At 37.4% G+C, this 24,661-nt stretch overlaps 1 protein-coding gene across 3 annotated transcripts; it reads right to left on the bottom strand.

Annotated features, from left to right (window-relative positions):
• Nucleotides 1-2,534: 2,534 nt before the first annotated feature.
• CIBAR1 (CBY1 interacting BAR domain containing 1) lies at nucleotides 2,535-23,698 on the bottom strand. Of its 3 annotated transcripts, none has more exons than XM_069005128.1 (8): nucleotides 23,609-23,698; nucleotides 21,538-21,772; nucleotides 19,002-19,070; nucleotides 13,710-13,811; nucleotides 9,405-9,509; nucleotides 8,753-8,866; nucleotides 7,076-7,195; nucleotides 2,535-3,345 (listed from the first exon to the last, which is right to left on the bottom strand). In XM_069005128.1, the coding sequence occupies exons 1-8, from the start codon at nucleotides 23,638-23,640 to the stop codon at nucleotides 3,232-3,234; spliced, it is 891 nt and encodes a 296-aa protein (XP_068861229.1). In that variant the 5' UTR covers nucleotides 23,641-23,698; the 3' UTR covers nucleotides 2,535-3,231. The 3 variants fall into 3 exon arrangements, with proteins under 3 accessions (XP_068861229.1, XP_068861230.1, XP_068861231.1); XM_069005129.1 differs by having other exon boundaries at nucleotides 2,535-3,342; XM_069005130.1 differs by lacking the exon at nucleotides 13,710-13,811.
• Between the last annotated feature and the right edge of the window lie 963 nt (nucleotides 23,699-24,661).

Genomic DNA, 24,661 nt, shown 5'->3' with positions numbered 1-24,661 from the left:
AAAGGAATTAAAACCCAACAATTTTGTGCTTTATTAAATAGCTACTGTAAAAGAGATGAAGAAGCCAGAAGATGTTGCAGGGAAAATAAAGACATGAGAATCCTCAAAATAAACTTCCCATACCTTACCATCATGTTGAAAACTTCAATGAAGTGACTGTTTTTGTAAGCTAGTATCTTTACTACTAAGGTGAGTTGAAAATGTGGATACAACTAACTTCTCCAGTTAAACATTTTTGATGATATGTTGATTTTAAAGCTCTTCTAGCTACTACACAACAGGAGATTTCAGACTTGCAGGCTGGAAAGGTAAGGGTGTTCAGTTGGTTGTTTTGCCAATAAAGTGTGAGATTTTCTTTTAGAAAAACCATTATCTGTTCTCAGAAAAGGTTAAGAGTAATTGCTGATAAGATAGCATTAGTTTTTGGGATGGTAAACATTTTTTCCCCCTTAGTGAACATATAAAAAATATCATAAAGCTTGTAATAGCAGAGGTCATAATTAAGGCATTTCAAAATGGTCTTCTGTTTGCCCTGTAGCTGATTTGTATTTCATTTAAAGCCAGATTAGAGTTTATGAGTACTTTAGGTTAATCTGAAATGTTTGATTGGTAGGCCAAAAAAATTATTTTTTCAAGGTCTGTACAGAGAAGAGCTGTACCTCAAAGTATGTACAGATGCACTGAAGCATAGGAAAATTGGAAAGGGATGCCAGTACATCAGTTAAATAATAAGGTTAATAGAACAGTTGATTCTTAGTTTATAGCTATTATCTGGTTGGTGTTTTGGTCTATGTGTGTCCGTCTCTCTCTGTTCCCCCTGCCTCTCCAGACTGGGCATTATATTCTGCTTCTGCCTGAATAGGTGGTATAGGTGCATGGCATGGTGACAGTATTTCCTGATAATTGGGTTTTATAGCATCAGATGTTTAGTCATTTGGAGGCACTGTATTTCCAGTACAAAGGACAAATCAGAGACTGTCTATAATTACATGGCTTGAAATACTGTTCTTCCTTTTTAAGTACCATCCATATAGTAAAGAGTAACAAATGAAATGCTACAGTTTGTGATGTTGATATAAAACATAGCAAGTTTCCTTAGTTATGCCTTCTCTGAAGTTGCTTTTGCTACCATTGTCCAAAAATTCTGATGTAATGGAGAACAGCTTCTGTTGTCAAAAACTAGAAATAGTGATCACCTATGAAAGCACCTTGAGGCACTTAGGGAAGGTCTAACTGGACAGTCTGATGACCATGCTTAATCCCAAAGGAATGTGCCAGTGTGTTCAACAGAGTGGCAAAATAGTTTAGGCAAGAATGGATACAAGCCTGCCTCATCTAGGTGCCAGTAATAAAAAATACAAATGAGTGAGTGGGATAACTGCAAGTCAGTCTTGCAGCATGCACCATAAGAAGATTCTTTGCAGAAGTATCTTTAGGTAATATTTAACTGTTTAGTAACATTCTAAATTATTCTGGCTATGAAGTATTTTAATCAGGGACTTATCATCTATAGTTTTGAGGTCACAGTTTCTGTGCACATGCAAACTTAAGACATCACACATGCAGGACAAAGTTGCCCAACACTGTACTTCTTTTCTGTAAGTTTTTCTGTAGTTCTTAAAGTTGACTTTTTTTTGTGACGTAGGGAGAATGAATTTGATGCTGCTGGGGAAAACAAAAATCTCTTTCTGTACCCTAGCTGCCAATCTTTTAGAGGGCAAGTAATCTAAACACATCGGCCTTTTTTTCAGTTGCTTTCTCAAGACATAGTACACAAATAATTGCTATTTGCATATATGTCTATGAAAACCTGAAATTGTTACGAAGTTAGCCATCTGTTTTGGAGACGGACTACTTCATTCTGTATGAAATGGTAAAGTGGTGATCACCAGAATTCTGATATGATACAACTATTTATTGAAGTGCCTTAGTTGCTGAAATAGATGGGAATTAATTACCTAGATACTTTTAAAATTTAGCTCATTGGTATTTACTGCAACAGTAATTCAATGTCAATAGTATGTAATGCTGGTGTAAAATTATTTTCTGGGTTTAAAACAACCCTATATTGTGAACTTTCACTTACTTTCATCACATTAATTTTTGGCAAAACCTTTTTTTTCACATGTCAAAACAGGTATGCATTGCGTACTTCGCATCAGTGGAGAAAAGTAGCATCAATATTAGAAATGAACCTCCTGATTTAGTTCTGTAACTGAAAGAATATTTCATTGTAATTTAAAATTGTTTTCCCAGTGACGAATTTGAATTCTTCTGCATTCGTTCTTTAGCAGATACTAAAGCTGGAGGTGAACAGTGTGGTATCAGCTTTCTGGCAGACAACCATACACTGTTAAAAAATGAACACACATAACCACCATCTCCAAACAGGATAAGAAATTACACTCAAAATGTGTAATTTCTTGTATATTTGATGGAATCAGTAACTGAATCATATAGCTAAACACATGAAATTTGAACTATGTATAGCATGTCAACTAATATAATAAACATCAACTACATAAAATATCCACTAGTTCTATCATGAAGGCACTTTTATTTAAAAGCAAAGCAGCATTAAACATAGATACTGGGCCAGGTCCTTATTTGTGACTGTTCATTCTGTATGTGTAAAGGAATCAAAAGTCATTTGAGCCTGATGAAAGCCTGAGGAAAGTGAAAAGTAAGAAAAAAGTACACCTCACCCTGCCTTCTGCCATCCAGGGTGGATAGCAAAATGAAATCTCAACAGGTTGTTGCTGCAAACAGTTTCTTGATTACTACAGTTACTTTAGGATGGATAAACCCAATTATAACAGGTACAGCTAGAGTGCTTAATAAATTCAAGAGGTCTGTAGCTAGAGAGGTAATGGCAAAGTAACAAGAAAACAATGTTCATAACTGCTTGAAAGCTTAGTGCAGTGTTTGGACACTGTTCATCATGTAAGCTTAAGCAAATGTGATTACAGTATAACATCTATGCAAATATAATACAGGCATCTATTTAATTATTTAATTTTCTAGCTACTGAAATTCTCCACTGTCAGCAGATTTTTTTCCATTCTTTGAAATGGGTCATTTGTTATCTGGCACTCCAGAATCAGTGCTGATTCCTGCTCCTGTATTTTAAATACATAGCCCTGGTGAAATTTTAGATCCAACACACAAAAGCCTTTAGGTAAAGGTTTTTTTTTTCCCCCGTAAAAGAACCCCCCTCTTAGAACAGCTTTGTTATCTCACTTCCTTAGTAGCACCAAATTCATCCTCCTCATCTTCTTCTACCTCATCTTCATCTTCTTCGTCCTCCTCTTCTTCATCTTTTCTTAGCACTCTGCGGGAAATCTGCTAAAACAAAAATCAAAAAAAGGGATATCAACTATTTGTTCTCTGCAAACAAAAACCAATTCTCCATTGACATTTTCAGTCTAAATGTTTGTAGGGTTTTCATTTGCAGGAGGCGGTAAGTTGCTTATTTATTAACCCTTTCTAACGTGCACGCCACTGGAAAGATACATGACACAGAATAAAAATACTGTAATGATTTTTAAAAGCTAAAAAAATCCCTGTAAGTCCTTGACAACTATTATAGGATAGGGAAAATGGTATTTTGATCCAATAAATGCTAGAAATCGAGATAGAAATCAGTTTTTTCCTGGGTTGGCTGTTGAAACAGCAGGCTGAAGATGAGTATTAAGTAATCTTATCTTGAAGACATCAGACCTCTTACATTAAAAGCTCAAAACTATGCTGCTCTAAGCTTTTTATTTTTGTTTTCAAGAATGAATTAGACAAACTTATTGAAAGAGTCTTGATTCATAGATGAATTCTTTGCCTGCCCTGCTTGCCTTCAGAGTGACTCCTCTTTTTGGTTCATCAAACATTTAAAAACAAGTGCCAGCTGCCAAGCTTTCATCTCATTTGACAGATTTTGCCATCTGTACTTTCTTCTAACGAGGGCTCAATCTAATTCCTATTGAAGATAGATTCTTCACAGACAATGCAACGTTTACAATTTAAAGAAAGATATATGGGTTTTTTTTTCTTTCCCCATGAGAAAGAGAATGTTGAAGACAGTTATCCAAGTCATCTGGAATGCTTTTGAAAAATTATTTCAGGTTCAGTAGTTCTCTAAGGGCAGCTGCAGCTCTAATTGTGGTTGTATTTTCTGTGTCATCTCACATACAGTGATATAATAAAACTTCTGTACTGAAGACAAATCTTGCCCATTTTTTTAAGCAGCCCCCTATTTTAAAAGTCCTTAAATGCTCATTATTAAACTGACTTCTGAGATGTTAGAATTCATATTGCCATGAATATAAGTTTTTTTGTGTGTGCATAAAGCAAACTGTAGCATTGAACTCCTGAAAGCAGTAAAGTTCTTAAATCTTGTTGATGCTCACGAAGTACATAATTTAGCTTGAAGCAAATGCTTGCTTACAAGTTCCTGAACACAACAGAAAATTGAGTTAATCATTGGATGAAGCTGGGTTAACTTGAGTTGAAATGTCCAAAGTAGCAGTCTCTCATTCTGTGAAAGAAGAAAAAGACAAATGGCACTGATTTGTAATTGGAGATTAAGGAATGCTGCAGATTGAGCCTGTTAAGGTAGCTTCATTTCAATGGGATAGACTAATTTTCTACGTTTTTTTTTCTAGTTCAGACCATCTGAAATTCTTCAGCAGAACTTGTATCATGTTTTTGAAGAAAAGCTCCCCCTTACCTTTTCCTCATATAAGAAGTGTTTTGGCTTTACGTCTTTTTTCTGCTCACTACTCAAATACCTCTGACCATGCAGCAATTAACTAAATAGTATATTAAATATTATCACTAGTGGTGCTAAGATGGCTATCCCTAAGAACCAACCTGGATCAGGGAAGGAAAGTGAGAAAAGAAATTACGCAGTTAAACCAAGTTACTGTGCCAAAGAATTAAAACACACCAGTACTGAAATTTAATTTTTTGTAACTTAATGCAAAAAAAAAAAAATTGTTGATCATAAATAATTTTATGTAAAAATTAATTCTATGAGTTGCAGGTAGGTGATGACTGTCCTTGCTTAAGCAGTTCAGCGCCATGTTTCACTGCAGATGCTACTACAGAAGCATGGCAATTCTCTCCTCATGTCTTAGTGTGGAATATTTGGATGTAGACATTTTCAATAATGGTTAAAATGATACTGTGCTGTCCTACAGTCAGTGCAGAAGTTTGTTGATATACCAACCTGAATCAGTAAACCAAAACGCTGAGGATAAATTGCCAAGTAAAGTGTAAAATGAAGGATGTAGGTCTTTGTGAAAAAATGAATCAAGCTCAAGGAGTTTAGATTTTTAACATACAGATAATACTGAAAGTTAGTCCACAGAACCAGAAATACATTCAAGGATGGTATGTGTTATATCCTCTGAAAAGACCTGAATTGTGTTACTGGCACACTTCATTCCATCTGGTATGCAGTGCCTTCCAACACTGTCCCTCACCTACAGGTTAGTGTTTGTGTGTATGTCTGTCTGCCCCTGCCCCACAGACTTAGGCCGTGTGATTCTGTGAACGGCTTAGCACATTATTTATACCACTTTACATTGGAAATCGCAAAGTACTGCATTACAGTCAGTAAAGGATTACTGTGTAGCAGGAAACTAGATTTTAGAAAAACTTCAGAGTGAAAGATCCACACAAAAGATAGAACAAGTCACCTGAAGGTTTTTCTGAATACAGCATTTTTTTCTCATGAGATGTTTGGTGGTTCCAGAGATTAGAGCACTTAGTGTAACTCAGCACCATGCTATTTGCACAATCAGGAAGGGCAACATGGGGAGTATGTGGAACAGGCTGCCCTTTCTTCACTGCCCTGTGGTGACTGCATTAGTCGGGTGTTCCACCCCTTTTTTCTGCCACATGATCCTCCTCTGCAGATACCCTGCACAGCCAAGTAAGATGACATTATTTTGAATTGCATTGCAGTTTCCCTCTAGGTCTGGGTGACTTTCTGTTCTTTTCAGGTAAGTGAGAGGTTATGAGAACACTAACACCCAAAGTTATAATTAAGACAGCAGTCTAAGAAAAGAGAAAGGTTAACTTGCAAGTTAGTCATAATGGAGTCCCACTCCATCTCTGGGAGAAATCACAGTGTACATACACTCAGTTTTCTGTTGTTTTTTGTTTTTTCTCTTATGTTTTCCGAAGTAGCCTGAACATGAAATTTGCTTGAGTGATAGAGAGGACTGGTAAGTTACTCAGTCAAGGTAGTACTTCATGCACTGCATCACTAAGTTGTATCTCTTCAGATGACACAATTCCTACTTTCAACAACAGAACAGCTCAACTGTAGTAACTGAACCATTCTGTGTTGAGAGCAGAGGTGTAAAGTGTGTATTAAGTCAAGAAAAGTTTTCCTTACTACTATATCAATGCATTATTCTATTCAAAGAAGAAAAGTAACATGCATACATTTTAAATGTGGCTTTGTCTTTAACTTCAACACTGGTAAGAATCATCATAGTTACAGGGTTACAGTTGCAATAAATAAAAATAACTTCATCATTTTGCAATGTCTGCAAGTTTACTGCTGTAAACAAGTGGCAAAGATATTTGCAAGGTAGTTGATCCAAAAAGAGTGGCACTGTCTTCAACTGTTTCACTCATTTTCAGAGTATAAAAGGAGAGGTCTGTTGGTTATAGGTTTGTTCTGCTGCTAGAAGGTATCACTACTCTGAATTAGGATCTGGTAGTCCACACTCTAGATATACAAGTGTATTTAAAGAATGTTACTACTCTTTCAAATAAGCTCCCAGATGTCTTCTCTGCAAGATGCCACAGTTTGTTAATGGAAGACAAAGTATCACTGGAAATGGCATTTGTCAAAAGTAAGCAACACAGCTTTAAAAGCTGAAGTTTTTTTTCCTTCAATGATAAAGCTGGTATTTATACCCTTGAAAGTTTCTTCACCCTTCTGATGGTCCTGAACTGAGTAAAGACAGTGGATCCATGTGCATTAGTGTGTTGCAACAATTAGCTAAAAGATTATCTTAAGTAGAGCTTTAATACAGTGATTTAGTATGTAATTTTTCTGTCTTACCTGTACTGTTCTCAATGAAGATTTTGAGGAGCCAGTTCTTTGCAGGGGGGACTTGGAATTTGCACGAACTATGTCTAAGCGAGACTGATAGTCTGGTGGATGAAGTGAGCTCCGAAAAACCTAATCAAATGGAGAAAGCTGTGACTTGGATGCTTGCAAGCTAAGAATCACCAAGACTGAAGCTAGCAGAAATGCAGCATTGGACAATGAAACCTGATCTAAAGATGTGCATCAGCTGTAGTTTGGCTTGATCACTTTTAGCTGAAACAATGTCCTTGCTTAACCTGAGACACATCACCATACTTATGTGGTCAAAGTACACATTCTTCAGAGATTTGAGGGCATTTACACAGGGAAAACTGCAATGGTTTCCCACCAACATATGTAGCTGTGTTTCAGGCTGAGCTAGAAGTATGAACCCCAGCAACTCCTTCAGGGGCTCTCTATTTCTTGCAAAGATGAACTCTTGGCCTCTTCACAAGCAAATCCTTGCTGTCGGTCACAACTGCATCAGGAAAATTTTACTTTAAATGTAAGGAGATGTACAACTCAAGAAAGATTTGGGAACCCTCTTAGAATACAGGGGAGACCATAACATCCATTATATTTTCAAGTTATTTCAATAACCAGTAAAGCTATTTGTGCAAGACTTTTAAGTCAAGAAGATGGTAAATTATGGTCAGTATTTTTATGAAAAGTAAATAATTGTCCAAGTAACAGGAAATTTAAAATTAGATTAGAAATTTGGTTGTGAAAGACGAAGTATTGACTTAAAGGAGATTTCTGAATCTGGTGACATCATAATTGTGAAACTAGAATAGTACAAAATTGCCATGGCATAGTTTACATTATGTAAAATTACCAAGTAGTCTCAAATATGACTGTCACTGAAGAATCGTGGTTTTTTAAGTCTTGTGCTAACTTGGTTCTGAGCTATATCATAGACAAAATTATGACTGGGAGGATTTACAAAAAAAGACTGAAAATGATCCAACTTTTTTGACAAACATATATACACAACACACATTTCAATGATATTAAGTTTAAAGGCCCAGTATCCAGAAGAACTGCAATAATGAATAAAGGACTGAAAAGCATGTCTTGGGAAAGAGAAACTATAATTCAAGTAGAAAACAAAGTGTGACTTGAAGCAGTTAACTGCCACAGGGCAAAAAACCCCAATGTAGTAAATAAAAAATGTCTCTTAATTCTAGAACAGCCTAATAAAAAATGAATAGAAGATGAAAACAAGCAAACAGAATTTAGGTTAGAGAGAGATCTTTAATGCAGTAATTAGTCTTTACATCATCTTATCATAGCAGTGTAAGATTTTTTCTTTGTGCATCTTTAGAACAGGATTGATTGGAGAAGTGTTCTATAAAAACTGTGATTAGCTGAGCTTGGAGTGGCAGGTAATTTTGTGAGTCTCTTTTCTGTGTTTTATGGAAAAGATTAGATTGCCACTGCAGTTGCTCTCTCTGTTCTGAGATTATAAACATGTATGCTCTTACTGAAAAAGTGCTAAAAAAAGGCTTGGTATACATGCGGTTGTTCTGGGAACCTGAAATATTTGTTGGATTTTTCTGCATTGGACACGTGTAGCCCAACTCTGAAAACTGTTTTTTATATAGGAAGTTGTCATAGGTTAGCAGAAAAGCAGATCTTAATCACTCTTACCTCCAAATCTTCATTTTCATCAATATTTTGGATATTTTGGTAGGCAGCAGTATATATCTCTAAAGCTTTCCCATGGAACAACATTTCAATAGTTATAAATTCAGAAAATATGTTCTGAAAGCAAAAGAAAGATTTTCTTAATGCAATAAAGTACATTTCCACTTCAAAAAAATTACTGTATTCTGTGTTTGGTATTTATATGATATAAATAACTGCACGATACTTAGTACTTTTAAATAGTCAGACCTGAATTTTGGAAATTAAACATATATCCTGGCTGGGCTATCACTTATGCAGTGATATTTTATTATTATGATATTTATTATTTCATAATAAATTTTAAATAAATACTTTGAAAAGGAAAGAGGAAATGTATTAGGAATGACATGTCTTACGGAAAAGTCACTTGATAATCTCCAGTATGTATTCACAAGATGTAGTCAGTCAGAAGTTTTGCTGTTTTGAAGACAGTCTTATAACAGGTTGGGGATAAGTTATCTGTAAATTCTATACATATCTATAATTTACAAATCTGTGAAATATTCATGAATACCATGAGATTTGCATTTCAGTGAATACTGAATGTTGCTAATCTTGCCCCTGACTAACTATAGTAATTTTATTATGCAAGATGAAATGAGAGCACACATACTTTGATGTCCTTTATTTTCTTTTTCTCAAAATTATCAATGGTTTCCTCTAAGTGCCGAGTTGTTCGAGTAGTCTCCAGCGTTGCTCTGTGCAGTTCATTTTCAGCCTGGTAAAGTAACACAAAGGTGAAATTAGTCTTGTATTTGATACAAAGCTATTTGCTGTAATTTCCATGAAAACATTTAAGTCTGAGTTTTCAAACCAGTATCTGTGTTACAGTATTTGAAATCTGTAGCTTAATGAACATATAAAGATGCTTTCTACATTGTTGTGACTTTGATGTGAAACATGAAAAATGATCAGCTGCAGCCAGTCAGGAAAGTCCCTCTGCCCGATTCATTTTCTGTAATAATCATGATAGTTTTACTGAGCCAGCCCTGACGCCCTGCTGACAACACAGTACCTGGGTTTAGGTACTTAACCCAGCACAGGCCAGAGTGGTGGGTGAACAGGAAAGATCACCCTTTGTTTTCTAGTGCAGATCAACCTGCTGGGTCCAGAAAGAATCTTTTCCAGTATCATGTGCTGAACCTCATCTTAGTAAGTATTTATAAATTATTTAAATAGACAACTATAGCAGCAGCTGTAATTAATGTGCTTATCCTGTAAATATCTCAATCTGCAGGCTAGAGTTACTGTAAATTTTAGATTCAAAGGCATTTCAGGTATTTTATATTTTTAATATTTTTGTATTATTAAAATAACTTGTAAAAAACATCTTCAACAGGGCACTGGGGACACATCAACCAATTCCTAACACATAACTACACAGAATTTCTTATTTTGTTACTACAGAAAGAATTTAGATAGCTATTTTAATTAGATAAAGTTATGAATTTTATAGAAAGTTCACTACCATTTAATGAAAGATATTGAAACTGTTCTCAGTAAGTCAAGTCTGAGAACTGTGTACTATTACAAATTAACAACGTATAGTTGTAAAAGCTTGCACTTGAAGTCTACAAAATTTGGGTCTAAACTTCTGTTATTTTCCATGCATTATTGGTCAAGCATCATATACTAGTGGTAATTACAGGCTCAGTCAGTAAGTATCATCACAAATCTATTTTGTTGTGAGATTTGAAAGTAGTATATGGATCAAGTATTGTATCCTATGATCAAGTTGTAGGGTTCTTTCCATTTCTACAAAAATGCAGCGTAAGAGAGGACTTTTTTTAATGGAAAAAGACACCACAGGTCCATTTCCTGTGATCTAACTTTTAGTGTTACATATATAGAAACCTAACGCATAAGGGATGCTCTGTTCACTTCTTTGATTATAATCTGCTAATTTTATATTGCAGGATAATCAACTGGGAACAATCTCCTTTCAAAAGCAGCCTGAAGTCACAGACACAATTCTGCAATTAGTGGGCAAACAAAATTGATAATGATCTTTAGTAGTACGTAAGGTCACACGTTCATTTCTCTTTATTGATTTTGCCCAAAACACAGGAGGGAAGGACAGTAAGAAAAGACATTTTATATATTCTCAATTAGTTCAATCACTCACTCTCTGTAAGTGAAGGCAGCTATTATGCATAAGCAGCCCTTACATATACAAATACAGTATGTTATTTCTATGATAATCAAATAGATCTTCTCAATACATCTTAAATAGACTGGACATAATTTGTGCACAGATGCTTTGGGAGAATTGTTTGTTGTAGAGTGAAGTGTCTAAAGTTGCAGAGCCTGCATAGTTTGCACAACAGCAGTTTGGTATTTTCTCTTCTGAACACTCACCTGTGACTGGAAATATTAGTAAAGGAAAAAATGGCAACGTAACAATCAATATTCAGGGAAGTATCAATTTTCACTTCCACTTTTAATATACTGTGAACTATTTACCTCAGTTATTTCAAAACATCTATATATTTAGTGCTATTATTATGTTGTCTGAAGCTTCTGGCTGTAAGATGTACAGTTTGTTAGAGCTTTGCTAGAATTCAAGTATCCAGGCCAAAACACTTCAGGACAGCTGTATGTCTTGGATGAGGGTTTAGTTATTTATTTTTGAGAGAATAAAATAAAAAGCAGGCAACCTAGGCAGACTATTAAAAAAAAAAAATCGATTTTGATTCATAAAAATATGTTTTTGTATTTTTAAAAATCTGGCAATGTTTTCTTTCCAAAGCTGTGCTAACATCCCATTTGTAAGATGGGAGTGAGTACAGATCCTTTGCTATCTGTGTCCAAAGTCGTTCACTGCTGCAACATCACAGTTGCTCAAGAAACAGTACGAAAACCCCGCAGGAGCCCAGCTGATGTGCTCTAATGTGGTAAAGCCTCTCTCAGAGCTCAAAGCTAACCTGCACGCACCTTCAAAAGCAAACGAACACATTCCTGCTCCTAATGCCTTTTTATGCGCTTTGTGTCAAATCACTTTAAAATGCAAATATGCAGCATTTGGTGCCTTTGTCCATGTGCAGAATCAGACTACTGAGATTTTATAACTCTTCAGGCAAAGCCTTAAGAACAGAAAACAGGCGTTACGAGAAGCGAAGTCACAGAGGGTATTTGGGTGAAGCTTAGAAAAGAAATTAGAAGAAATGAATTAGGTGCCGGTGACATACCCATGAAATGAAATGGCAATTAGCTTGAGGGAGAAAAATGGGACCAGTCTCCCTCTGGGGAAAACAGCTTACTGTTATAATTTACTCCCTTAATTCCAACAAAACAGAACTTTGCAACACAGCTCAAGTTCTAACCCTGTGGCTGACATGCATCTGTCTTTGTTACATGAGGAATTCTAATTAGTCATCACTTGATTTAACTGATTTGATTAATATTAAATGGAAATTCTCTAGAAGAGACAAAAATAAAATGTAGTTCTCTTGTGTTGCATTTGACCAACACATTTTCACTCTTTCTACAGTCTCATGCCCCAGTCACTATAAAGATCCTGAAGATTCTGAAATAGAGTTGATAAAATCCAACAACAAACAGGATTGCTTAATTCCCAAGCCCAATACTAAAATGTAATAAAAAGTAAACAGCACATCATGAACCTAATATCTGTATCATGATATGTAAGCATAAAGGGACTGAAGTAGGATTGCCTGTAGGAACCCAGAGTGCCGAGAATATTTCTCTGCTTGTTTTTAAGGGCTTTTACCCCCCTGGACAACACTGGTATAGCTTTAAACCTTGGAAAAAATTACCAACAGTCAGACAACAAGTAGAAAATACAATGGTGTGAATCAGGTTATAGACTACTATGTAAGATTGTCACAGGGTGAAAAATTTAGAGGTTTTGGGCTTCTCTTTATAGTATATAGATAAGAGTAAGAAATATCAAAATGGAGGATTGTTTTTGTTCTCTAAACCTTCTTCTCCTTCTTCTATTACTCCATATTCTGCAGTAAAAGTAGTTTGGATTGATTGGATAGAGAATTTCGCAGTTCCTAGTCATGTTACTGAATAATTGGTAGGAAAAGTGAAAATAATGTATGTTTTTAGTAACTATTGGTTAAAATGTCTTTAAAAGGCTGTGTAAATCTTGATAATTGCTCTCACTCCTACTTTTTCTCCTTCTATGCTGTACCTGGCTCAGTTCCTCTGATAAGACTTAATAAACAACTATCTAGAAGCACTGAAACTACAGAAGACGTCTTGCTTTATCTTTTAGACTCCTTGCAAGGACGTTCAGCAAATTCTCTCCCATCAGGAGAGACTCGATTTATGGCACGGTAAAGTGTCAATTGCCTTGATCCCGTTTATTCTGGCATTCCTTAGATTCTGATTGCTTCAAAATTTGAAACTTCAATGAGATTTCAATGGAAATTCTAATTCAGTTTGATGAAGGCTTAATTTTTACCGCTGTGGTACAAAATAGTATACTGGGGAGGGTGACTAGTCTTTGAAAAGGAAGAGTAGTCTAGTTGAGTATTCTACTATCAAAAACAACTTTTCCTTTCATGCAGCTGGAGGAAACTCATATCCCATCTAGGTACCAGGAAGCACAATTACCGAAATGGCAGGGAGAAAAACAATATACCAAAAAATCCACAGAATTAAAAAAGAAATTGTCTGATTACACTTACTTTCAAAAACTTCCAAATTCCTAGATGTAATCTATGCCTACCTCTCTTGAATAAACATAATAAATAATACATAGTTTCTTTTCAATTCAAAAGTGAGTAACAAAGCAGCTGTAACTCATCATAAAGTTTAAGAAAAGATTCAAACATTGGAAACAGTTCCTCTAAGGAGCATTATTGTTACTACTACTTCTTAAATACAACAGTTTAATTCCGAATAATTTTAAAAACTATTTCTCATAGTGACTAGAAATGCAGGATACGATAATGTGTAGATCTGATGGATTCCGCTGACGGGTCTTTTCCAGTTGAGATAATTGCTTGGCTTCTCGGTGCTTTGCTGTTAAAGTTGCTTTAAGATCATCCTGGAAATAAAATGTTTTAGACATGTTTGAAATACATCTAGGATAATACAAAATATGCTCTCCTCCATACATGCATTGCCTAGAAAACATGGACAAAACTTCTGCTTTGAACAAAAACAGATTTTACTGATCTTATTCTGTTAATTAATCCTCTGAAAGAGAAGTTAATGGGCATTGATGAAGTTTAGCACCTTGTGCAACTCCCTATAGCACACACTATAATTTAAAATGTGGGAAGGAAAGAAAAAGATGTTCACAGCTTTTCGTGAAAAGTACAGTAGGTGGTCATAAGCTGAGATCCCCAAAGCATTAAGAAGGCAGACTCATTCCTGACTTAGCAACAGAATAAATGTGGTACTTAGAAATAAAAAGCAGCATCAAATAAAGTGGCATCAGTAAGAAAAAACCCAAAGCAGGCAGCAGTCAGTAGCAAGCAGAAGTTAGGAAGAAAATACAACTGCTGTCACCTGTCCACTGCCAACTGCTGCCACTGCTGGCAACGGAGCTGCTGAAGGGGCTGGAGCAGAAGTCTGATGAGGAGCAGCTGAGGGAGCTGGGGGTGTTTAGCCTGGAGGAGGCTCAGGGGGAACCTTAGCACTCTCTACAACTCCCTGAAAGGAGGCTGTAGCCAGGTGGGGGTCAGCCTCTTCTCCCAGGCAACCAGTGACAGATGAGGTCATATAAGCTGCACCAGGGAAGGTTTAGATGAAATATCAGGAAATTTTTTTCCACTGGAGGGGTGGTCAGGCATTGGAATAGGCTGCCCATGGAACTGGTAGAATCACCATTCTGGAAGTGTTCAAAAAAGGTGTGGATATGGCACTTAGGGACATTGTTTACTGGTGAACATGGTGATGCTGGGCTAATGGCTGGACTCAATGATCACAGAGGTCTTTTTCAACCTAAACAATTCTATAGTTCTGTGCTACACAGATTTTAAGGTACCACAGGAATTCTATGGTTGAAAGGGTTAAACTGGCTATTTATATATATGCATTTAGTCAAGTGTTTAAAACCATTTGAAACAAAATACATCCAAGTAATGATGTAGCTGGAGAAGATAAAACTTAACTGATCTAGAACAGGCAGAAACTGTTGAAAACCATTTTTGCCCCTCATTTCTAAAGGAGTAATAGTATGTACTTCTAGGAAGACTTGTGAGAATTTAAGAATGTTTATCTATCAGTCTTCTCAAATTATTGTTCATGGTATAAAACTGTGCTTTGCAAATTGTTTTGACATTCATGGAATGTAAGGTTATCAGTCAAGTATTTATCACTCCATTGACACTGGTATGGAAAATGACATTAATTTTGATGGCTCCAGTTTAAAGGAGCAGTAGTTTAGAGCAAGCAGAAATACAGTCTAAAGTCCAACAAAATCTGAGGCAGGATTTGGCCTGCACTTCAAATGACCTTTTACTCTACAAATGCCATTTCCATTTACTACTCCAGAATGGAGGGAGTTAGAGCTATTAGAAACTATCATATTGTGAAGTTGTCTGTGCTCCATCCGTGAATTTCAGAATTTTAATGTGTGTATATCTCCTTCACTCAGAAGGACATGCAACTAAGAATGCATCTTTCAGCAAGTTTTGTGATCCTGTGACCAGATCACTAGTCAGTGACAAGCCCAAGACTGCCAAGTTTCACAGTGCTGTGTGTTCCTTCAATAATGAGGCTGTACATGAAGTTGGGGTCAAAACATGCAGTTTCTTCCCTGTTTCTATCCTTACTATCTATATGTCCTTGTATATAACTATCATTTTGCTTCATCTCTACAGAGACAGAGCTGTTTTCTGATAATAAAAACTACTTCATCTTCAGCCCATCAAAACTAGTTTTACTGCTCGGCTTTCAGAAGGGCATCTACACTACCTCTAAGGTCAAAGACTGCTGAAAAGGCCTTTTGCCTTTATGAAAACCATGTGACTGCAAGAAAAGCAATAATAGAATTTTTTTTTATTGTTTTGCATTTTAAATGTTAAAGGTAGAGAAAAGAATGTATTTATTTTTGAAACAGAACGAAGTTTTCTATCTAATGGTCGCAGCTGCATGTTTAGTGCTATTCAATGACTGAGCCCTGTTAACAGCACTGACTTTCTAGGCCTATTTAAAACAATCAGATTTAACACTGTGGCTTGAAAGGTTTCTGACTTTCATGCAAAGTGTACTTGAGGATGCAAAGTTCTAGAGTTGCCATTATTAAATTCAGTAATTTCTTTCTAGTACATAGTGACTTTGTAAATACCTACAGGGACTGGACTGTTCCCTCCTCTACCTCTGTTTTCTGTAGCAACAGCCACCATGAAACATACATCTCTTCTAACCAAAGGGTGAAAGAATTAGTGCTACTGTGGCTGTAGTGGTGAAGCTGTGTACAAGTTTTAGATGTACAAAAGTAGGGCCCAGTTACATACATATTTTGGCTAAGATGTTGAAAAACTGAAAAGGGTGCAGAAAAAACCCCAATAAAAATATTAAAAATCTGGGAAAAATGCAATTTATGGTGAAAGAATCAAGGTATACATTATTACCTAACAGGAAAAAAAAAATAAAAATTCATTTTACTAACATCTAAATACCTTCATCCAGAAAAAACCCAGAGCATTACAGAGCTCTTTCATCTCAGTGGAGCATATAACAAGAACCAAAGATTAGGTGAAGTCTTTCACTTAAAACAAAACACCACAAATATCAACTAACCACTAACTACCACAAACAGTCCTACATTCACCTCCACTGTTTTTAGACCAAGTTTTGACATGTTTTTGGAAAATATGCTTTAATGACACTCAAGAAAAAATGGAATGGAAAGGAATAGGCAATGAGATAAAAGGTACAGAGAATATGAAATTATTCACAGTCCTTCTAGGTTTTACCTATGAATTCAAGTCACATGTAAGAACTCTGGTCACCCATCTATTTCAAATAATACAGAAATACAGCTACAGTTCATCCACCAAACAATGAGCTGGCAGAGCCTCATCACTGTACTGTTACCTGCTTTAGTCACTGAAGTTATTAAAGCAAATCAATTCTTTCTTCTGCACGTGGATCACCTTGGTTTTATGATGTCCTGTTTTACATGAAGAAAAGGAACCAGGAACAGAGTTGCCAAAAAGCAGAAAAGTGAAGATTGATATACAGAACAATGAAACAGAAAGAAATCCTCATATCCTACATTTAAGCTGCGTTACAGGACAAGAATATTGTATTCGCTTCCACTGAAGCTATTCAGCATCGTGAACCAGAACAAGTGAATGAAACACTTTTATTGCATTAGCAGATAAAGTACAACACTACCCTGATTGACCTGAGCCTCTTTAAAGCATTTAGTAGCACAGGACATTGATGGCTTACACCACAGAAAAAGCAACAGTTTTATTTAGACAAAGCACAGAAATACTCCTGTGTAGATCCTGGAACAGATCCAGTAAGTAAGCAGCAGTGAGAACATCCCCTTTATAGAAAGTGCTGTAATGACATACCCTGCCTGGTTTTACTTAGCTAATGTAGGTACAGGTAAAGCAGTCCTAGAACTAGCAGCTTGTGCTAGATTTACATGAGTGACAGAATTTCCTTTGTCACTCAATATGTCCCAGTGATTAGAGATGATAACTGAAGACCAGACAGTTGAAGTTTTAACCAAGGTTTATAGTCAACGTGCAGTGGGAAAAGAATAACCACTTAATGGCCTACATCTTTAGTGAACTTTCTTAGTTCAAAGGTAAACTGGTAAAATAGTTAATCCCATCTACAGTTTAAGAATGCTTTTAGTAGCTAAAATAAACATGCAATGCTTTCTGACATTCTGAAAGGCAAAGACCACAGGAAATTCCATTCACTGTTGCAAGCAATGACTTGGTTTCAGTTGCTTCTGTCCTCAGCATTACTGGCTATCAGTGGCAATGCACAAGACAGGCTCTTCAATGCTTTGGAAGCCCCAGGCACAGCTGTAACATTTTGTGTCTCCTCAGCAACCCTACTGCCACAAACACATGAAACTTGTCTCCCACCCTCAACATGTATATCCTACAGCATACTCAGTTCTAGATCTCACAAACTGGGTTTCAGAGTGACCACTAGGATACCAGGTTTTAGGCTCTGTAGTCTACAGCTCTGCTAAGGACTACCATGGGTAGTCCTACTCAAGAGCAGGATGCATTTCCTTCACAATTGTTTCTCTGACCACCAAGTGAGGTAGGCTTCTCTAACCACCAAGTGAGGTTGCAGAAGGTTCCAAACACTCTACTTGGTTCTTCACCATATGGAAAAAAAACAGGAAAAAAAATATGAAAACTGCTTGCTTGAGATGCAGTGCCACAATCGACTCAAATTAACCATGATGAACACATCTCAAGATTTTTGTACATAAAATACCATCAGATAATAATAATAATTTAATATTTTGATTTATATAGATTATGGTACAGACTTATACATCAATTGCAGATTTGAGTTTGCAGGATTAAGGTATTCTCTGTATAAAATCCAAGTATTATGAATATCTACTTTCATCTTATAAACTAGTATGTGCTTATTAAAAATTACTTGCTCAAGCTTATCCTTTCTGGAGGAAAGAAACAGATATTTTAAGGGAATACTTCAAACCCCTATAAACACTGTTTCTAAAATATAGTGAATGAAGAGACCTCAGATTTTTGTATCTCTTCAGGTCATCGTGACGACTTAGCAGAGAGGGATTTAGGCCACTGCCTACTTATCAGGTTCAAATGTGTTTTCTAAATTATGAACTTTAATGTAGAATGTAATCTGAGTTAGAAAAGCTGTTAAAGGCAGCATATTGATGACTAAGAGTCAAAGTAGTAGTAGTAATAATAATAACAGTAATAATAATATCACCATCACCATCAAAATCAAACAATAATAAATGACATTGTTTATAAATAAAAAAGTCTTGAATTTACACTATCCAGGAAGTTTCATACTAATGCCTTTTCTGAGCATTTGCTTGTGCTCAAAGAGCTTGAATATCCTTGTCTTCACATCAAAGCTTTTTCCTCCTATATATATACAGCTTCAGTTCAGATGTCTAACTACATAATTAAGTTAAACTGATTACTGAAATATGAAAAATCAGAACCATTTTCCCCACAAATTAAAAGTTTTCAACTGAGTGGCCAGGACACTGAAATGTACCTTGTGAGAAAACAGGTTTTTAACCTACCCTTTTAAGTTTCACTATGGTCCCATAACATTTCAGAGGTTCAACAACCTTTGCTTCCAGCCTGTCAACCTAAAAAAGAAATCACAAGGTTGCTAAAATAAGCTATATCCATGGTGTGCAGAAATGGGAAACAATTAATTTAATAGTGACTCATCTTATTAGGAATTAAGTCCATATATGCTGAAAAAATATTAGGATAAAAGTTTTTAAAAATTCTGTAAAAACTACAGTCAAGCACATTAACCAATAAGTAATTTGTTTTCTGAAGAGCTCAACCTGATTTCTAGTAGAATTCCTTTTTTCTTAATTAGATCAGGATAAATGAAACATGGAAAATTCTGAATACATCAAACTGAGTACTAAATACATCCAACATTGCATCTTGGAGTTCTGTAGCCTTCTATCTAAAGACCAGTGTATTTGCTCTACACTTACTGATAGATTACAGACTAAGCCATCTTTGCTATCAAATATACTGTACAAAATGGAACACTTCTTAAAAATAATAGAAACAGCATCACTGGTACTGAGTGCACTAAAAAGACCAATAACAGGGTGTGTAAAATGCATAAATGCTCTCACAGATGAATGGTTGTGAATTTTTGTTTCAGTTCTCCTAGTCAGAAAAATAGCTACATATGGTCAGACAGGCAATAGGATAAGACCTGCTTGTCAAATCTGACAAAACTGTCTGAGTGGCCCCAGCGTAATCTGCCAGTGACTTATGGACCATGAGTGAGTCCTGTGGCCCATCGCTGCTACATCCAGATTAGAACAAGATGCATACCTCTACAAGGAAGGGACAGTTCCCTCTATACTGGTAGTCACCAGTCAGCCAAAATCTATGCCAGCAGAGCAAACATTTCTCCTTGGTACCATCTACCAGAGTGCTGTCAAACAATTTCACTTGAACTGCCAATTGAATAGAAAGGAATAGGGCAATAAGGCTCTAAACAACACACATGTTACAGACGTACCAAATAACCTGCCCATCTTGCTTACTTAACCTTCCACATGTTGTGGTACCTCACACCTCAGTATTTATATATCTAGCACTGCAGCTAAAGACCAGAAATTGATAATCCTTATAAGCTTATCTTCTCTGGCCCACTTTGTCAGCAAACAGGAGAACTGTTAAGTGACTTGATGCCCAGAAGAAACAAAGCTGAGATCATATATTTTGTTTTCAGGAGCAAAGGAGAACTTGATTTAAAGACTAAAAGCTTCTCTTTTCCTTTGCTGCTTCTGCCTTTTTTCCTTCACAGGGCAGTGTTGGTTTGCAGACAGGCATGGCAGGTGGATGTAGGCCAAATGTCAGTTTTTAAAAACACATTTAAAATTGAAAGAAGCAAAATTCAAGTTGTTACATATGTACCTCAGAATTACAGGTTCATCGTTTAATGATGAAAACAGAGAGCTCATGCAGTCTGAGTTCACATTCACCTTTGGCCACAATATAAATTGAATCTATTAGCAGAGGATAATTTGCTATTACATCAATTGAAGCATAAGGACCTATGTGTGGCTCAGCTGGAGCCAGATGTAGAAGAGTTTATGGAAAAAATAAAAATTACACACACCTTAAGGTTTCTTATTACTTCTTAAAAATCCCTCCCTAAATAGATTGTTAAAAATCCTCACATATTTCTTGTATTTGAAACTCTGCTTCCCATATTAACTGCTTTTAAAAGGTTTTCTTTTTCCACTTTGTTATTATGGAGAGATGACTTGCAACAGTCTCCAAAATAAGAAAGTCCTGTCTGAAAACATAAAGAATGTCAACTACTTCAGTCTCTTTTGTGAATTATAGTGGGTCTTGGCTGTTCAAAACTATAAATGGGAATTTTCTACGTTCTACTAGAAGAATAGACACATACTCCAAAAACTAGTTTGAGTACATGTGAATGAATTTTTTTTTTAATCTCAGTATTTGGAATTCTGCACTGTAAGTTACAGTTTGACTGGCACCACACATAAATGTGTAAGTGGCATAACCACCTTTCTTTACACTCTCACTCATCGAGCAGAAATGTGACTATATAGTCACATATGGTCCAGATCAAGTATGTACTTTTAGTGTTGAACTACAAACTTATGAAATCGACAGTGGTCCCTGACAGCACCTCTTCAATACTATTTCTGATAATCTCAGCAAAAGGAAAATGACTGACTTTACCTCAGCTGCTGCTAGACAACTCAAGTCAAACAACTAAAAAAGAACACTTTGTTAACCATAAATCATAACCCAAAGTCTAAGACAATAAAAAAAATACTTGCTCTCTCTCAAATACTTTGACTGTTCATAGGGATACTGTTGCTGACTTCAACAGGACTAATTTTAGGTAGTTTTCAATGAAGTTATTAGGAGGGTAAATGAAGAATGCTTTGGCAGCCTGCTCAGACACTAATATATTTAGACATGTTTTCTCCTATGTTTCTCTTTCAATTGCAGAGTATATGATTTCCCTTTTAATCACAGATAAGTAACTGAAAAGTTCAGATGGCAAACACAACATGTACAGTTTTAATTTTGTACCTCTGCCTGGCGATAATCCTGAAGTCTGGAAAATTCATCTGCAAAGTTTTTCAGTCCAACTTTTAAGTTTGGTGTCTCTGTAGCTGCATATGCATATATTTCATTTACTAGAAGATCTGCTTTGTCTCGTAGTCTGGCAGTTTTACGTACATATCCAGCAAATATTTGGCACAATTCACCAAAATGTTTTTCCACATTTGAAACAGCATCTTGTATTTGTCTAGTCTGATTGTCCCTGGATAGCAAAGAAAAGTAAATGAAAAATAAGAAGGGCACAAATGTTTACAACGCATAAAGAAGAAAAGCTATATAACTATACTATTAATAATTTGGATATCTTGTTTCAGTGCAAAGCAGAAATTTATTCTTAAAAAGAGAATGTTGTAACTGATGTAATACGTGATTTTTAATGAATGAATAACAAACAAACAAAAAAGTAGATTTAGACTTAAAGATCCAAGAGATGAAAACCCAAATCACAAAAATCTGCTTGGAAGTCTTCCTCCTGCAGTTAAGCCAAAGCTCACTATTACTACTGGTATTAGTTACTAACACAGTGGTAACACCTGCAGTCTCAAACAAGACTCCTGCAAGACCACCCCTTCCTGCAACAGTTTACAATCTAAACAGGCAAGTCAGTGGCTGGAGAAATTAGGCAGTAGAGGAAAAACTGGTAAAGGTATTACATGTTTTTTAAATTGTGAACAGTTACCAAACTGCTCCTGATCAGTACTACAGAGGATAAATACCACTGAGAATTAAAGAAGAAAAGTGCATGAACACAAGAGGTGAAAACTCTAATACCACTGAAAGGATATTAAGCACAAAAATTATTATCTTTTAAGCAACATAAACCTAATTAATTTATGTAGTTTAAAAGATAATAATTTACAATGCCTGTATGTTTCATTATTAATGATTTAGATAAGTCATTCCAGTAACTCACATATTTCATTTTGTACTTTGCTTTCATATTCCTATATTATTTGATGGTCATGTGAACTCATGCCAGTTCTTTTTGATCTGACTGAATCAGCTGTAAGACAATTCAGCTAACAGTACCTGCCAGATACTGGGTCCTAGGAAGTCTCTGCGGTCTAACACAAGTTATTGGTGTGAAGTGCTAGAATTCTCAAGAGAATGCACTCCTACCACTATCTTGGCAAAGGACAGAAACAAACACTTCTGTCATATCCTACTATCCCAATACTTAAATACCAATATTTAAACACTTCGTATCGGGATACACGATGATCAGAAAAATTTGAAGTATTCTGGTACTTTGACACTAAACAACAATGCTATCATTTCAAATGAGTAACACCTTTACTTCAGGAAAAGTATTTCATGCCGAAGTTCTGCCTTGGGCAAAAACCCAGTTGGGTTGCTTCATGGCAAGCTGGCTGGAAGACTGTTCAAAAGAGATTCTGTTAAGGTTAAAAAAAATCCAAGGAAGTTTTCCGTCCTCCAGGACATTCTGGAGCACAGAACCACAGGGAAGGTTTCACCTGGTGAGTAGGCAAGTAAGATTTTCATTAAGTACTAATAAAGCTGTTTTTCAAAATTAATACTACCTGTTAAGATCTTCAGTAAAAGGTATATCTTTCCTATTTTCTTGAAAGGTCTTCATGTCAGAAAGTGTTTCCCTCCAGGCGGAAGCCACAATCACCCACTTTACAATTCAGATCTCACAGTACACCCATGCAATTCGTATTTAATTTTGGGTCACGAAACACTACATTTTCTTATATGAGGGTGGAAGTTTTTATTCCCCCCTCATTATCGCGACCGCTTAGAATTCTCCACAGAATTATTCGCGAGAGGTCCAAATAAATATCGGCAGCACATCTTTACGCCATCTCTGCATAGCACACTAGGCCTGGAAAAGTTTTGCGGCCATTACTGGAGGAAGGCAGAGGCGGCCCCATCCCCTAAGGAGGGCAGATGCGCTGAGACGGACCGGGCCTGCATCGCTCCCCGACCCCCGCGCCACCGCCGGGCGCGCTGCCCGAAGCGGGGCCTCCTCCCCCGCAGCACCGCGGGGCTCCCCCGGCCCTCCGCGCCCCCGTACCTGGCGTCCAGCCCGCGGCCCAGGAGCATCATGGTGGCGACTGCGGCGGCGGCCCGGCGGGAAGCAGGGAAGGAGGGCGGCGCTCCGCGTGCGCTCGGTTTCCATGGACACCGCCCGCCCGCCCGCGAGCCGGCCCGGTCCCGCCCCTCGGCCTGCGGGACGGGCTGCGGCAGCTCCGCGGCCGGGGGGCGCCGCGGGGGGAGCACACAGTCCCCGCATCGGACAATCCCAGGATCACTGCGGTTCGAAAGGAACGCTGAGACCATCGAGTCCAACCTCTGACCGAACACCACCGTGTCAGCTGGACCATGGCACTGAGTGCCACGTCCAGTCTTTCCTTAAGCACCTCTAGGGACGGTGACTCCACCACCTCCCTGGGCAGCCCATTCTAGTGTCTAATCAGCCTTTCTGTGAAAAAAAGTCTTCTTATGTCCGACCTAAACCTCCTCTGGTGCATCTTAAGACTATCACTTGTTACCCGGGAGAAGAGGCCGACCCTCCCCTGGCTACAACCTCCTTCCAGGGAGCTGTCCAGAGCAATAAGGTCCCCCGTGAGCCTCCCTTTCTCCAGGCTAAACACCCCGGCTCCCTCAGCTGCTCCTCACAAGACTTGTGCTCCAGACCCTTCACCAGCTCCACTGCCCTCCTCTGGACTCGCTCCAGCACCTCAATGTCTTTCCTGTACTGAGGGGCCCAGAACCGGACAGAGCACTCGAGGTGTGGCCTTGCAAGTACCTGGTATAGGGTGACGACCCTGGTCCCGCTGGCCACACTATTGCTGATACAGGCCAGGATGCCATTGACCCTCTTGGCCACCTGGGTACACAGTGGCTCATATTCAGCCATTGTCAACCAGCATCCCCAGGTCCTTTGCCACTGGGCAGCTTTCCAGACACTCTTCCCCCAGCCTGTAGCACTGCAGGGGTTGTTGTGACCCAAGTGCAGGACCTGGCACTTGGCCCTGTTGAACCTCATACAGCTGATCTTGGCCCATGGATCCAGCCTGTCCGGGTCTCTTTGCAGATCCTTTCAACACTCCTGCCCAACTTACTG

The sequence above is a fragment of the Aphelocoma coerulescens genome, chromosome 2 (genome assembly GCF_041296385.1).
Source record: "Aphelocoma coerulescens isolate FSJ_1873_10779 chromosome 2, UR_Acoe_1.0, whole genome shotgun sequence".
Lineage (NCBI taxonomy): Eukaryota > Metazoa > Chordata > Aves > Passeriformes > Corvidae > Aphelocoma > Aphelocoma coerulescens.
Note: the sequence above shows the minus strand (reverse complement) of the source record. Positions and strands in the feature narration are given on the sequence as shown.

Bases quoted from the DNA above. Each gene is read 5' to 3' on its own strand.
- CIBAR1 (XM_069005128.1), bottom strand. From the start codon at position 23,640: ATGATGCTCCTGGGCCGCGGGCTGGACGCCAG. The intron at 13,812-19,001 runs GTAGGTTAAAAA...TTTTATTTCCAG, and splicing joins CCATAGTGAAACTTAAAAGG to GATGATCTTAAAGCAACTTT. The intron at 7,196-8,752 runs GTAAGAGTGATT...CCATTTGATTAG, and splicing joins ATGAAAATGAAGATTTGGAG to GTTTTTCGGAGCTCACTTCA.